The sequence below is a fragment of the Chiloscyllium plagiosum genome, chromosome 17 (genome assembly GCF_004010195.1).
Source record: "Chiloscyllium plagiosum isolate BGI_BamShark_2017 chromosome 17, ASM401019v2, whole genome shotgun sequence".
NCBI classification, from domain to species: Eukaryota; Metazoa; Chordata; class Chondrichthyes; order Orectolobiformes; family Hemiscylliidae; genus Chiloscyllium; species Chiloscyllium plagiosum.
In genome coordinates this window covers 26,210,580-26,227,291 of record NC_057726.1, presented here as the reverse complement: position 1 = coordinate 26,227,291, position 16,712 = coordinate 26,210,580, and the positions used below count along the sequence as shown (strand labels likewise).

General features: G+C 41.0%; 1 protein-coding gene across 6 annotated transcripts in view; it reads right to left on the bottom strand.

Moving 5' to 3' along the window:
- Positions 1-16,712, bottom strand: part of LOC122558290 (polyamine-modulated factor 1-binding protein 1) — a 488,574-nt gene that overhangs the window by 112,227 nt on the left and 359,635 nt on the right. For all 6 annotated transcript variants that reach the window (XM_043706693.1, XM_043706694.1, XM_043706696.1 and 3 more), the window contains 2 exons: positions 15,396-15,549; positions 13,130-13,297 (listed from right to left, as the gene is read on the bottom strand). In XM_043706693.1, coding sequence (XP_043562628.1) covers positions 13,130-13,297; positions 15,396-15,549 — 322 coding nt within the window. The remainder of the gene's footprint in view (positions 1-13,129; positions 13,298-15,395; positions 15,550-16,712) is intronic.

The window sequence follows — 16,712 nt, the reverse complement described above, 5'->3', positions numbered from 1 at the left end:
CTGCCACTCTTCAGCCCAGCTCTGCATCATATCTAAGTCTCTTTGCAGCCGACAACAGCCCTCCTCACTATCCACAACTCCACCAATCTTCGTATCATCTGCAAATTTACTGACCCACCCTTCGACTCCCTCTTCCAAGTCATTAATAAAAATTACAAACAGCAGATGATCCAGAACTGATCCCTGCGGAACTCCACTTGTAACTGGGCTCCAGGCTGAATAAATTTAAAACTCTGTTTTAAATTTGCACCCTTAAGACAAAAACTATAACCTTTCATTCAACATTGCCCCACAAGGGAAGATATCTGCTTCACATCCATTTTGTCAATTGTCTTTAGCATTTTATATACCTAACTTGGATCTCTACTCATTCTTCTAAAGTACAGTGAGTATAGGCCTAAACTGCTCAATCTCAAATTCCATTTGCCTTCCTTACTACCTGCTATACCTGTATACTAGCTTTCTGTGATTCATGCACAAGGAGACCAGGATCCCTCTAAACTGAAGCACTTTGAAGATTCTTTTCATTTGGATAAAAAGTTGCCTTTTTGTTCTTCCGACGAAAATGGATAACCTCACACTAATCCATGTTAAATTCATGTGCCAAATTTTTGCCCAAAAGGACTAATGATTATCGACTTTTCTGAAAGTTTACCTAAAATTTTAACTAAGTCAAACACTAGAACTGTACAAAGGGAATAAGTCAGATTTTGAAACTCAATTCAAGGTTGCATAAAGCTTTACTAAGATAAGCAAATGGGGAAAATTGGCTGTTGAGTCATCTCTTAAGTACAATTTATTTTTAAAATCAGAATTAGTTTGGGTTATGTGCAAGAACAGTCATACTTCAAACAGAGATAACAGAGTTGGATGAATTTGAAATGTAATGTTTGGTGCATGAAGGTAAATTTTCTGAATAACCAGCAAACATTCATGATAATATTGCAGTCAATACAAATCTATTATTTTAAATAGGAAAGAAAGTAATCCCATCAAAGATCACCTTTAGCAAGACCAAACTCTATTCAGTCTTTGAGCAATAATTAGGCATCTAGGTGTATAACAAAATCAAAATTTATCTCTCATTTTTGTGATGTTGGAGGTTAACATAAATTGCAGAAAGCACCAGTGTGAAATGCTACATCACAACTTATGATCATTCTTTGCTTCATGAAATAGGACTGCAGTGATGCTTTTAAACAGACTATCAGAAATTGTGTGTTTAGATCGATAGTGATGATGTAGTATAATCACATGGGTAGGGCATTGACTCAAAAGCTAATGTATTCGTTATCTGCAGAATATAAAATAATTCGGGATAAATTTAGCCAAGTATACATGAATGCCATTTTAAAAATGTTAGGTTTAACAACTGAAGGAGTTAAATTGTTTCATTTTATAAGCATTCTAAAATATATTCAGACCTATTCTACAGAGTAAAGTATTCATTATATCAGTTAAATTTACGCCTATCTCAAGGGAAGCATATGTTTGAAGGCCAAAAGTTTTCATTAGTGATTTTTTCATCTATTTGTTTAACCTTCAGCAATCTGCTCCAAAATGTTTTTGATATTGAGGGAACACGGTGCACACTAACAGCTATGGTAATACTAAGCAGTTATCAATATCAAAGTAATAGATGTAAATAAATGTCTCTCGATAAATAGGTGTTACCTCATCACAATCATTAATACAAATACTTAGAATTATGAATTTTCTGGGAAGTTCATAGAAAGTGAAGGGAGACATAGAATGGAATTGAACTGTGAATGGAAACGATCTAATCTCACCAAACTTTTCAGGATCAGGCCTAGTTAAATATTTATAGTAAGATCCTCGTTTGTATTGTGTATTTTCATTGGAAGCTGGCACTTCATTAGGGATTTGAAGACTTTCAGCAGCTATTTAATCAGGAGGATCTTTTTTCGAGGAAGAAATGTCTGTGTAATCAGAAGAAAGCAGACGCCTAGCAAAGCAGTATTATTCACTGATGCACCTGTAGATGTGGTAGTGAAAGAAGCAAGACATAGTAGATGGGTCTGTTTACAAGAATAACGCAAAGGGAATAAATGTATTGGATATCAGCCCTGTCTCACTCACATGAAAGACACAACTGCAAGTAAGGAAAATATTCAGGTATCTCACCAGATCAAGTAATATAAGTGAGCACAGTATTACTTTGTCCTAAGTAGGTAGGTAAATTATGTACGCTACAAAGTATGCCACGATGCAATGTTTTAACCATAACTATCTATGCCCATTCTGCAGCAGGACACACGACACAACAGTATCACTATTTCTATGCACATCTTTGGATCTTTTCATCCCAAAAACTGTTCCATCTAAATATTACTGCACAATAAATATGCACATTATGATTCCTTATGATAAGTTGCAGGGTAACAATTATTTGCACTTCTGACACTTGAAAAACCCTTCAGCTCTGCTATTACCTTGTCACCCTGATAATCACTTAACAAAAGAGAGCAGTCAGAGCATTGAAGCGCAACGTATCAAATTGCTTGAATGCATTTGAAGTTGAGATTTTCACGACTGCTGAGCCACATGGGATAGATCGAGCAACAAAGGCAAAATTACAGGCTACAGTAAAGAACAAGTATAATTTCCTTGGTGTTCTTTCTCAACAGTCATATGCTGTCTCACAAGCCAGTGCTCAAGTACGATGGCATATGATGTTGAAAGTTTGCATGTAAATGGGAGTTATGTAAACAGAAGCATAACATTAATTGGTTGCATTGACTTAAAAGATATCATATCACAGCATTCCTTCCGATCTAACCACCAGCATGGGAACTATTACCTCAGGGAATTTAGATCATGGGATGTAGGGACATCCACTGAGTGATATACAAAATGAGGATTGGATAGCTGTACCTGTGGAGGAAGTGAAAGGCAATAGAATATGTGCATTCTAGGGTTAGCTCACATCTTTGTTCAGGTGCATAGCTCTTGAGATTTGATCTCAAATTTGAACTTAAAAGAAGAACATTGCCTGAGTTCTGTTATTTTTGCAGTTATTACAGGATTTGTCAAGCATCGAACAGAACATGAGTGCAAATGTAATGGAGTTAACCATTTTGCACGTTAATAAATGAAGCCCTTTATCATTGCAATCTCTCAAATGTCAATCGGGGTCAAAGAATAGTTTTGAGCATTCTTTGTGAGAATTTCCTGAGGACTATTTTTCTGATTTTTGGAAGTTACCTTTTGGTTGTTGTGAGATACATTTTCATTCTCATAATTTATTAGGAGATGCAGTCATGTGGCAATAATACCATTTTTAAAAATTCTCTCATGGGATGTGGGCGTCGCTGGCCAGGCCAGCATTTATTGCTGGTTAAAAGCAAATAAGTGCGGATGCTGGAATCTGAAACCAAAAGAGAAGATGCTGGAAAATCTCAGCAGGTCTAGCAGCATCTGTAAGGAGAGAAAAGAGCTGACGTTTTGAGTCTAACTGACCCTTTGTCAAGCTTTGACAAAGGGTTAGTTAGACTCGAAATGTCAGCTCTTTTCTCTCCTTACAGATGCTGCCAGACCTGCTGAGATTTTCCAGCATTTTCTCTTTTGGTTTCATTTATTGCTGGTTCCTAATTGCCCTTCAGAAGATGGTTGTGAGCCTTCCTCTTGAACTGCTGCAGTCGTTTTGTAGGTCGACCCACAATGCCTTTAGGGAAGGAATTCCAGGATTTTGACCCAGCTACAGCAGAGGAATGATGATATATAGTCAGTTCTGATATAATGCAATAGTTCCATTCTTGCGTGATCTCGCATGATAAGAAAATCATGTAGTAGCCGCGCCATTTAAACTAATGGGGTCAGAATCACGTTATAGCCAATACAGTTAAGGAATGTTTGCATACTACAAATAATGGTCTAAAATTCTTCAATTATGTTAAAGCTAATTTGTGCTGAAGAAACACATATTATAGCAGAACAGACTGTGCATCCAAATTAGGATGCTGAGGCTTGGAAGGGAACTTGCAAGGTGTTTTTTTTATTCATACGTGGGATGAGGGCTTCACTGGCTAGGCCAGCATTTATTACCCATCCCAGAGGACAGTTAAGTGTCAACCACATTGCTGTGAATCTGGAGTCACATGTAGGCCGGATCAGACAAGGTTAGCAGTTTCCTTCCCTAAAGGAAACTAGTATCATGGTTCCCATGTATCTGTTGCTCTTGTCCTTCTAGATGGAAGTGGTTGTGAGTTTGGAAGATGCTATTTAAGAATCGTTGGTGAATTTCTGTAGTAAATCTTGTAGATAATACACATTGCTGCTATTGAGCATCGGTGGAGGAGAGAGCAGATGTTCATGGATGTGGTGCCAATCAAGCATGCTGCTTTGTCCTGGATGGTGTCAAAGGGAGATGGTTAGATTGTCTCTTATTAGAGACGGACATTTGCCTGGCATTGTGTGATGCAAATGTTATTTTTCACTTATCAGCCCAAGCCTGGATATTGTCCAGATGTTGTTGCATTTGAAAATGAACTGCTTCAGAATCTGAGGAGTTGTGTGTAGTGCTGAACCTTGTGCAATCATCGGCAAACATCCCCACTTCTGACCTTATGATGGAGGAAAGGTCATTGATGAAGCAGTTGAAGATGTTTGGGCCTATGACACTACACTGAGGAACTCCTACTGACCCCCATCAACCACAATCATCTTCCTCTGTATTAGGTATGAGTCCAAACAATGAAGCATTTGTCCCGATACCCACTGATTCCACTTTTGCTAAAGTTCATTGATGTTGCATACAGTCAAATGCAGCCTTGGGGCTGTTACTCTCACCTCATCTCCAGAACTCAGCTCTTTTGTCCATGTTTGAACTAAGGTTGTAATGAAGTCAGAAGCTGAGTGGCACTGGCAGAACTTATACTGAGTGTCAGTGAGCAGGGCAGTGCTCCTCAGGTGCTGCTTGATAGCTGCTTGTTGATGACATCTTCCATCACTTCACTGATGATCGAGTGTAGACTGATTGAATGGAAATTGGCTGGGTTGGATATGTCTTGCTTTTTATTAGCAGACACATACTGTCAGGCAGAATGTAGTGCAGAACCTGTACCGGAACAACTTGGTTAGACGTGCAGCATGTTTTGGAGCACAAAAAATGTATTGGTCGTATTGAATAGTGGTGCAGACTGGATGGGATGAATGGTAGAATTCTGTTCCTATATCTATGGTTTAAGTTTTCAGTACAATTGCCAAAATGTTGTCAGTATCCAGTGCTTGTTTCTTGATGTCATGTGGCGTGAATTGAATTAGGTGAACACTGGCATCTGTGATTCTGGGAACCACTATAGGATGCAGAGACAGATCATCCACTTGATACTAATGGCTGAAGATTGTTGTGAATGTTTCAACCTCATCTTTTGCTGGACTCTTCCAAAATTAAGGACAGGGATATTTGAGGAGGCTTTCCTCCAGTTAAATATTTCATTTTCTACTACTGGATGTGGCAGGACTGCAGAACATAGGTCTGATCCATCGGGTGTGATCACTTAGTTCTATATATCACTTGCTGCTTATGCTGTTTGGCAAGTAGTCCTGTCTGGTAGCTTTGTCAGGTTGACACCTCATTTTAGGTAAGCCTGGTGCTGCTCCCGAAATACCCTTCAGTACTCTCCATTGAACCAGGGTTGATCCCTTGTCTTAATTGTAATTGCTGAGTGGGGGGTAATCAAGTTGCAGATTTCTTGGAGTACAATTCTGCTGCTGTTGATGGCCCACAACATCTTATGGATGCCCAACTTGAGTTGCTAGATCTGTTTGAAGTCTGCTCCATTTAGCATGGTGATGGTGCCACACAACTCGATGGAGGGTATTCTCAATGTGAAAGCAGGACTTCGACTCCACAATGATCGTGCGATACTGTCAAGGACAGATACATTTGCAGCAGGCAGATTGGTGAGGATGAGGTTAAGCATGCTTTTCCCACAAGCTGATTCCCTCATCACCTGCTGTAGCTCCGGTCTAGCACAAATGTCTTTTTGGACCCAGCCATTTCGGTCAATAGTGCAGCTCCCAAACAACTCTTGATGGTGGACACTGAAATCCCCACCCAGAGTACATATTGCCCCTCAGTGCTTCTTCCAAGTGTTGTTCAACATTGAGGAGTATTGATTTGTCATCTGAAGGACGAAGTACGTGGTAAGCGGCAGGAAGTTTCCTTGCCTGTTCAGTCTGATGACATAGTACATCAGGGGTTTCTTGTCAATGTTTAGGACTCAAAGGGCAACTTTATCCCAACTGTATACAATTGTGCTGCTACCTCTATTGGGTCTGCCCTGTCAGTGGGACAGGACATATCCAAGGATGGCGATGGTGGTGTCTGGGACACTGTCTGGAAGGTATGATTCCATGAGTATGACACTGTCAGGCTGTTAATGAACTATTATGTGAGACAGCTCTCCCAGTTGAGGTACTAGCCCCAAATGTTCGTGAGGAGGACTTTGCAGGGTTGACAGGGCTGTTTCTGCCATTATCGTTTTCTGTGCCTAGGTCGAGGCACAGTTTCATATCTCTGTTGCGACGGACACCATAGCGATTGATATAACTGAGAGGCTCGCTAGTCCATTTCAGAGGTCAATTGAGAGTCAACTGTATTGCTGTAGCTGTGGAGTCACATGGAGGATGACAGATTTTTTTTCTTGAAAGACAGAAGGGATTTACTGACAACTGGCAGTGGTTTTATGGTCTTCGCTAGATTCTTAATTTCAGATATTTTTATTGAATTCAAATTCCACCATCTACCGTGACAGAATTCAAACTTGGCTTCCCAGAACATTAACTGAGTTACTGGATTAATAGCCAAGGATAATACTACTATGCCAACAGTACCCCACATTGACCTTTATTGATGTATGAGGTATTTCGACTCATTCAGAAACAGAATTAGAGAAATTGATTAAATGTTTTCAAGAACAATCAACTCTCCATTAAACTTAAAACCTCAACACCTAAGAAAATCGTTCATTTCCTAGATACCACAATATTTAAATTGGTATAAGACAACAGCAATAAGTTAGCAACAGAAGTTATTTTTTAAAATAACTGGCACAAACTTCGGCTTACAAAGTGCCATCATCTTCCACAGACTGATAATGTCACAGCTATTACATTTCCATTGCCTATGGACAAAGCTCGAACCACAAACTTTCTTACAGCATCTCAGTCTCAGATTTACATGATTAATATAGAGTTTTCTCTGCAGAAGGATGCAATACATTATTTTCCAAATATAGCAGCTTCTGAACTAATACAGCCTTAAACCAGAGGCTCCAACGAATGCACTACCTCAGTGATTTAAATATGTCTTGAATCACAGTTAGCTATGTATTCATATGTTGACAGGTTTAAAACTCCCCTCCCTCTTCCCCACCAAGTTTCTGCCCCCCCACCCCACTGTGTTCTTGTAGACTCCTTTTCTCCTGACACCAATCTTGTATGCTCCTTCTCCACATGCCTCTTCTGTAGGTCCTCCACCGCCACTTCCTTCTGCAGCCCCCTTCTCTCCATCACTCCTTTCTCAGCATCCGCCTCCTTCCAAAGCCATCTCATAGCCCTCTTCTTTCCCCACTCATCTTTTATGGTCTTTCAGATTGGAAGTGTTTAATTTGTTGGAAGATAATTACAGCACAATAAAATATGCATTATTGGTTAAAAAAATCCCCTTCTGAATTAAAAAGCATAATCACGTTTTGCAATCATCCCGACTGTGAGTGAGGCATAGCTACGTAGCAAGAACTGGAATAGCAACTATTAGATAGACACACATTAGGATCAAAGTCGAGAGTGTGGTGCTGGAAAAGCACATAGGGGTCAGGCAGCATCAGAGGAGCAGGAGAATCGATGTTTCAGGCAAAAGCCCTTCATCAGGAATGAGGCTTGTGAGTTGAGGGGTAGAGAGATAAATGGGAGGGGCTGGGGGTAAGGTAACTGAGAGTGCGATAGGTAGGAGATGACCTGGGGGTGCAGTGACAGAGACTCACTAGATCCTTGTAGACAGAGGAGGAGAATTTCTTCAAGGTAGGTATCCTTGGAAGAGGCTTCACAGTAAAGTTAAAATCAACCAGGAGAAAATGAGAACTGTAGATGCTGGAGATCAGAGTCGAGAGTATGGTGCTGGAAAAGCACAGGTCAGGCAGTATCCGCGAAGCAGGAGAATCAATGTTTTGGGCAAGAGCCCTTCATCAGGGATGAGGCTTATGAGCCGAGAGGGAGGATCAACACTGGCATCTACCCACCAAGGTAGAAAATTGCTCCATTGTAAGTGGAGAACATTTAGGAGACAATGATCAGTGTCTTGTGAGGTTTAGGTTGATGTTGGAAAAGGACAATGGTCAACCCAGAGTAGGAAAAATCAACGGGAGGAGAGTTGACTTTAGTGGTGTAAGAATGGAACTTGAGTGTATAAGAAGTGTTAGACTTCACCTACAGTATTGTGTATAATTATGGGCACTACACTACAGGAAGAATGTGATTACATTGGACAGTGGACAGAAGAGAATTTACAGGAATGTTTCCAGGCATGGGAAACTTCAGTTATTTAGATGGATTTGAGAGGTTGGGTCTGCTTTCCTAGGACAGAGAAAGATAAGAGGAGGGTCAAGAACAAGCAAATGAGAGGTAAGAAAAAAACTTTTCACACAACAAGTGGTTTGGTTCTGGATTTCAATGCTTGGAAATATGCGGGAGACAGGTCTAATTGAGGCATTCATGACAGCATTGTTTCTATTTAAATAGTTATCCAATGTGCAATGGTTTGGGGACAAAGTGGGACAATGGCTCTAAGTCCTGAAGCTCATTTGAAGAGCTGGTGTGGACATAAAGGTCCAAAAGGCCCATTTTATACTGTAACCCTTCTGCGATTAGAACACAGAACATAGAACCATACAGTACAGGAATGGGTCCTTCAGCCCACGATGTTGTGCTGAACATGACGCCAAATTAAACTAATCCCTTCGGCCTGCCCTTGGTCTATATCCCTCCTTTCCTCACATATTCATGTGCTTACATAAAAGTCCCTTAAGCGCCCCTATCATATCTGCAGCGCATTTCACACTCCTGCCACTTGCTGTGTAAAAATATTGCTCTTCACATCTCCATTGAACTTGCCCCCCTCACCTTAAATGCATGCCCCCTAGTTTTAGATATTCTATGTTATTTTACTATAATTCTTATAAGAGCTATTAAGCAGCACTAGTTCAGCAAGAACCTTTTCACCAATGTTTAGTTTGGATTTTGCCAAGGCCATTTAGCTCTAGACCACACTGTTGATCTAAACATGGACAAAAGAGTTAATTTAAAGAGGGTGAGGTGAAACGATTGGCCTTGCTGATGAGGCAACATATGGCAGAGTGTGGCAGCAGGAAGCTCAAGTAAAATTGAGATCACTAAGTAACAATGGAAAAAGAAAAATATTTTCACTTGTTAGAGTCATACCTAACACAAAGGAAGATGATTGTGGTTGTTCAAGGTCATTCACCTCCGTTCCAGAATATTGCTGCAATAGTTCCTCAGAGCAGTGTCCTTGGCCAAATATGCTCAACTGCTTCATCAATGACCTTTCTTCCATCACAAGATTAGAAGTGGGGATGTTTGCTGATGATTGTACATTGTTCAGCACAACCTACAACTGCTCAGATGTGGCAGCAGTCTGTTCCAATATGCAGAAACTTTGACAACATTCAGACTTGGGCTTGTAAGTGGCAAGTAACATTCATGCCACATAACAGCCAAGCAATGATAATCTCCAAAAAGAGAATATAGCCATCTTCCCATAGCACTTAATAGTACCCAGGAATGTATCAGTATTATCATCTACCATTAACATCCTGGATGTTAGCACTGACCAGAAACAAATTACCAGAACACAGTGGTTGTAGCAAGAGGGAAATTTTAGCAAAGAAGGAATGATAAGCCATTCGGTCCATTGAGTCTGCACTGCCATTCAATACAATTATGGCCAATTGAAAACTTCAATGTCTTCTCCCTCACTATTCCCATAACTTTAATTATGCTAAAGACTGTGCTTCCACAGTCCTCTGGGGTAGAAAATTCCCAAGATTCATTACCATCCAAGCAAAAGAAATGTCTCTTATGCATCCCCCATATTTTTAAATTGTGCGCCCTGTTTGTCAATTACTGAACCATGCCCACATTCAATTGCTTCAAGTATTTTGTCGATTTCAATGCGATCACCTCTTATTCTTTGAAATTTGAGAGAATATAGATCCAGTTTGCCCAATCTCTTTTCATTGGCAGCCTGTCACTCTGGCAACAGGACTATTAAATCTTCATTACACTCCCATTGTGGCCAAAATACCTTTTCTGAGATAAGGAGACCAAACCTCAGCACTCCAGGTGCTAATGAACCTAGCTCCCAACAGGTGAAGCAAGACTTCTGCATTCCTGTACTCAATTCCTCTTGTGATTAAGGTTGACATTCAATGAGCCTTCCGAATAGCTTGCTGCACTTGCATGCTAGCTTTCCGTGACTTAATTACATTATTTTGTGATAGCACTTCCAAAACAAAAACAGAAATTGCTGGAGGAAACTCAGCAGGTCTGGCATCATCTGTGGGGAGATAACAGAGTTAATGTTTTGAGTTTGGTGACTGTTCATCAGAACTAAACGTCCATTCCAATGACCTCTACCAGTCAGAAGGTGAAAAGTCACAGATACACATGAACACTATCACCTGCAAATTCCCATCCAAGCACATATCCTGATTTTTAACTACATTGTTGGTCCTACACTGTTGTTGGGTTGAAGTCCTTCCGAACAGCACTGTGTGTACTTACACCAGAGGGCGCTTTTTCCTCTCCAGTAGACCCATCCAATGCCCCTCCACCAATTCACTCTTCCGCCTCGTTGAACTATTCCTCACCTTCAACAACTTTTCCTTATACTCCTGCCATTTCTCACAATTCCAGGGAGTGGCCATGGGCACCCGAATGGGTCCCAGCTATGCCTGCCTCTTTGTTGGCTCTGTCAAACAGTCCCTCTTCAGTACCCACACAGTCCCCCAACATTCTGCACCAGGCTGAACTTGGGGAATTCATCGAATTCAGCACAACTTCCACCCCACCCTCAAATTCACTTGGTCCATATCAGACACCTCCCTTTTCTTTCTTGACCTCTTCATTTCCATCTCTGGCCACGGTCTCCAGGTGGATGTTTACTACAAACCCACAGACTCCCATAAGTACCTGGATTACACTCCCTCCCACCTACAGTATCCTGCAAGAACCCCATCCCGTTCTCCAATTCCTCCGCCTCCGATGCATCTGCTTGGACGAGGAGACATTCCACTTCCAAGCACCCCAGATGTCCACCTATTTCAAACAACATGCTTTTCCTTTCTCTGTCATCCATACAGCCCTCCATTGCACCACCTTCATTCCCCACTGCACTGCTCAAAACCAAACACAATAAAGACAGAGTCCTTTTTGTCCTCACCTAACATCCCACCAGTCTCCACATCCAACGCATCATCCTTAAACACTTCTGCCTACTCCAACTAGACCCCACCACCAAGAAAATCTTCCCCTTCCCACCGCTCTACCCCTTCCACAAGGACAGTTCCCTTCAACTGTCCGTGGATTGCGTCACTCTCCCCACCAACTTCCCCGATCCCCAAGTACCTTCCCCTGCAACCAGAAAAGATGCAAAATCTGCCGGTAAACCACATCCCTCACCTCCATCCAGGGTCCAAAATTGCTCTTCCAGGGGAGACAGAGGTCCACCTGTTTCTCTTCCAACCTTGTTTACTGCATCAAGTGCTCTTGATATGGTCTTCTCTATGTCGGGGAGACCAAATGTAAACTTAGGGAACAGTTCAGCTGGGCCCGCAGGGGCCAACCAGACCTCCCAGTCACTGCTCATTTTAATTTCCCTTCCCAATCCCTTTCTGACATAACAATCCTTGGCCTCCACCAATGCCACAACAAACTAAACCGCAAATTGGAGGAACAATACCTCATCTTTCGCCTGGGCAGCCTACAGCCCGGAGGACTCAATATTGAGTTCTCCAAGGCAAAAGTCAGGACTGCAGATGCTGGAAATCAGAGCCTAGATTAGAGTGGTGCTGGAAAAGCACAGCAGGTCAGGTAGCATCTGAGGAGCAGGAAAATTTAAGTTTTGGGCAAAAGCCCTTCATCAGGAAACTCCAATTGGAATTCTCCAATTTCAAATAACCTCCCTTCACATCCCTTGACTCCCTTTGCAGACCCTCCTTCCATCAATCGGATTAATTCCTCCCATTGACCAACCTCTACCTGTCTTCACATATCCCCACATCATCACCTTGCCCCCAGCTCCCCCTACACCCATTCTCAGTCCTGAAGAATGGTTACACCCAAAACGTCGATTTCTCTACCTCTTGCTGCTGCCTGGCTTGCTGTGTTCTTCCATCCTCTTGCCTGCCTACTGTGGATTCCAGCATCTGCAGTTTTTTGTTGTCTCTGACATCTTCCCAGTAGTTTTCAAACAATTTAGACTTTTCTTTTCTGCAGCTGCCTTGGTTTCTTCCATTCATGACTGCTTCTATCTCATCCAATAGGAGGAATATCTACTGCTCAGATACTGGCTATTTGGATCTCTGTGCTCCAGCTTGTGTCGGGTGAACACTGCCATTGCAATATGAGCCCTAATAATCACATATTAGTTTTGTTGACTGTGTATTGTCTTGCTGCAGAGAAAGAGCATCAGTGTTCATCGTGCACTGAATTGTAAGCATTCCTAGTTGCAGCTGTGTATCAAATACATCCAAATCACATTTCAGAAGTGCCAAGGTGTCAAAGCACACTCTGACAATCTCATCAAATTGTTCAGAAATCCCTATTCTATTGGAGATCCAATAATAATTTTCAGAGGTATACAAATCATGGGAGACAAATGCCTTTCCTTCTGTTGAAGCTACTGTATTGTTCGAAGCTAATGAAATGAGTATGATGAAATTTCTCAAAAATGATCAGAGTTCTTAATTTGTAAATATTTGCAGATTCAAATGATCTGTTATAAAATCCTTGTTACTAGTTATCTGACTATTCATATTTATATACTACGCTCATAAAATATGTTCACATTTTAATACCATCCACTTACCAACTGGGTACTTTCTTTAAATTTGTCATTCAATTCATCAGTTTCTCTTTTGAGCTCTCCTACTTGTTCTTTCAGTTTCTGAGACTGTCTTTGTAACTCATCTTGTCTCGTTTGTTCCGATTTTAATTCTTCTCGAAGTCTGTTGCTCTCACCTTCCTTTTGATGAATCTAAAAACAGGCAAAATTATAAATAAGGTAGAAACAATGACTGCAGATGTTGGAAACCAGATTCCTGATGAAGGGCTTTTGCCCGAAACGTCGATTTTACTGCTCCTCGGATGCTGCCTGACCTGCTGTGCTCTTACAGCACCACTAATCCAGAAAATTATAAATAAGTGAATCCTTCTGTACCCTGGACCAAATTATTAACAAATATAAGAACATAAGAGATAGGAGCAAGAGTAAGTCATTTGGCCCCCGAAACCCTGGCTCATTATTCAACAAGATCACGGCTGATCTGTCCCAGTCCTCAACTCCTCTCTGATGCCAGCTCAGCAGAGTCATCAACTCCCTGATATTTTAAATATCTATCTACCTCATCTTTAAATACTTCCAGTGATCTAGCCTTCACAATTCTCTGGGGTAGGAAATTCTAGGCATTCACTACTCTTGAGGGAGAAGAAACACCTTTGCCTCTCAGTTTGAAATGGCTTTCCATTTTCTGTAACTGTGTTCCTAGTTTGTGATTTCCACTACTGGAAGTATCTTCTCAATATCTATATTGACAAGCCCTCTCAGAATCTTGTATGTTTCAATGTCTGTGTACGTTCTTCTAACTTTGAATAAATAAATGCCTAACCTATTTAGCCATTTTTGACACATTCATACCAGGAATCAGCCTTGTGAATGTTTTTTTAACAGCTTCCAATGCCAGTATGCTGTACTTCGTTTTAAATATAGGGCCAAAATTGCACAGAGTACCTGAGAGCAGCCTCATCAACATGCCGTACAATTGTAACAAAACTTCCCTGTTTTCAAGCTTCAACCCCACCCCCCCAAAAATAAAGGCCAAAATTCTGTTTGCCTTCTTAACTATTTGCTACATCTGCATGATAACTTTTCATGTGTCATGCACAAGAACACTCAGATCCCTCTGCTTTGAACTTTTTGGCATTGCTCTCCATTTAACTAATCCGCTTTTGATTCTTATCCCTAAAGAGCACAACCTCATGCTTTCCTAAATCACATTTGTCAAGTGTTTGACTCCTCAATCAACCTATCTATATCCCCTTACAGATTCCTTATGTCCTAATCACAACATGTTCACCCATCTATTTATGTATCATCACCAAATTTGGATACATTACCCTCTGCCCCCGTCCTCACTGGCCCTACAAATGAGCCACATTTGTCTGAGCCACGGCTGTAACCCAAACCCATTCAGGAATGTTTCTACCCCATACTGCCGGCTTTTTAAAATTTTAACTTTTTAGGAGGCTTCTGAGACACTTCCATTTCAGACAGCTTCCGAGTTTGCTTCTCTGCTTCAGTAGTGCCCATGTCGTCCTTTTCATGTCACTGGAACTTGACTGCTATCCCTAAATGAACAATGAATGTGGATCATATAGTTTAAGCAATGGTTCCTGAAGTTTCACTGTCAGGATGGTACTAACAATGGGCTTAGCAAGTCCACTGGGACAACTTTATATGAGGTGGTCATCTAATGGAATACCTACCAGTTCATTGACCAAAAGATAGAGTGAACTAATGGAATGATGAGCAGAATGTAAGGGTCCTCAGCAAAATATCCAGAATGCAACACCACTGGGAGAGGTGAGTTCTACTGGAAAAGGTGACTAAGGGAGTACTGCAAAATGGAAGGGTTCACATAGACTTCTTCTTCAGTGGTGAAAAGCTGACAAGGTACTCCCGGCTCAGAATGGAGTCTTGACCCTTCTAGCCATATCTGAGTCCTTGTTGTCACCGTAGCTCCCTGATGTAGCTGATAATTCTAACCTGCTAACTTCTAGGTGACTGTTCACTCCCACAAATTTGCAGTGGGGTCCCATGCAATGCCAGATCACAGGGGAACAGAGCACTTGATTGGGGCCTTAATTCATTGTCTACCTGCCTGCCACAATAGACTGGACTACCAGTTTCCATGATAACCACCTACTGGGTAAGTCGTATGGAGTTGGGACAGTTTGGGGGAGGTCAGACACCATTGAAGGGCTGTCCTGAAGGAGTTTTTCTGCTACTTATCAAGCCCCACCCAAATCTAATTCTGACTCCACAGTCAGCAAAATTCAACTCATTATTCACCCACCTGCATTTGTAGCATTTTAATCTGCTCTTTGCTGGTGTTGACTTCCATCTCCAACTTGCAAATTGATTGCTGGTGCTTGAGTCCTTCTGTGACTGCACTTTCGTGACTCTGTTTATTCTGAGCATTTTCAGCTTTAAGTTTTTCAATTTGTACCCTATTTATATTAACGAAAAATAGAGAATCTAATTAAGGATGTTGTTGCCACAATGGTTCCCACATATTGAGGACAGTGATCATAGTATCATAAGATTTTGGTTGATTATGGAAAAGGACAAAGAAAATATTGGCGTAAAAATAATTAATTAGGGAAAAGGCAATTACATTAGAATGGATCTGTACCAGGTAAGTTGGTCTCAAAATCTGACAGGTAAGATGGTAACTGAATAATGGACTATCTCTAAAGAAGTCAGTTCAGGTTTGACAAGATATATTCCCATGAAAATGGAAGGAAGGATAGAAAATCCAGAGCTTCCTAGCTGTTGAAAGAGACAGCATTATGATAAAGAAGGCACAGTGTACTTATGACAGATGTCAGGTGGATCACACAGCCAAGACCCAGACTGATTATACAAGTTGGGCCTCTTTCCTTGAAGAAGAGAATGTGCAGTGGAAATTTGATAGAGGTATTCAAAATCATGACGGGCCTGGACAGAGCAGATAGGGAGAAGATGTAGACTACTAGGGGAAGAATCGAGAACAAATGGGTTTAAGGTAATTGGCAAAGCAAGCAATGACAACATTATGAGAATTAATGTCCCATAGTGACTAGTTATGAGCTGGAATGTGAAAACTATGAGTATAGTGGAGGCAGAGTAAATGGAGAATTTCAAGAGGGAATTGTATTATTATCTAAAAAAGCAAAACTTGTTCAAATTACATGGAGAATGCAGAGCATGGCAATAAATGAATTACTCTTTTAGAGAATTGACACAGACAAAACAGAATGGAAAGCATCCTGACATGCTGTAACAGCATTGTCACTTTATAATAAAGTCTAAAAACATTTCCTCAATTGCTAGAAATAATTATCCCAACAAATTTACAAGATGTTTTCATGCCAGAATTCTAATTTCTCTTTCTGGGTGTCTTTGTCAAAGTAACAAGAATTTGGATACATAAGAGTTCAGTTTTGCTATGTAACTACCATCAAGCAAATGCGTTAAAGAGAATATTCAGATGATTTTACAATAGCAAAACCTTTGTTTGTGGTAAAAACAATGACTGCAGATGCTGGAAACCAGATTCTGGATTAGTGGTGCTGGAAGAGCACAGCAATTCAGGCAGCATCCAAGGAGCAGCGAAATCGACGTTTCGGGC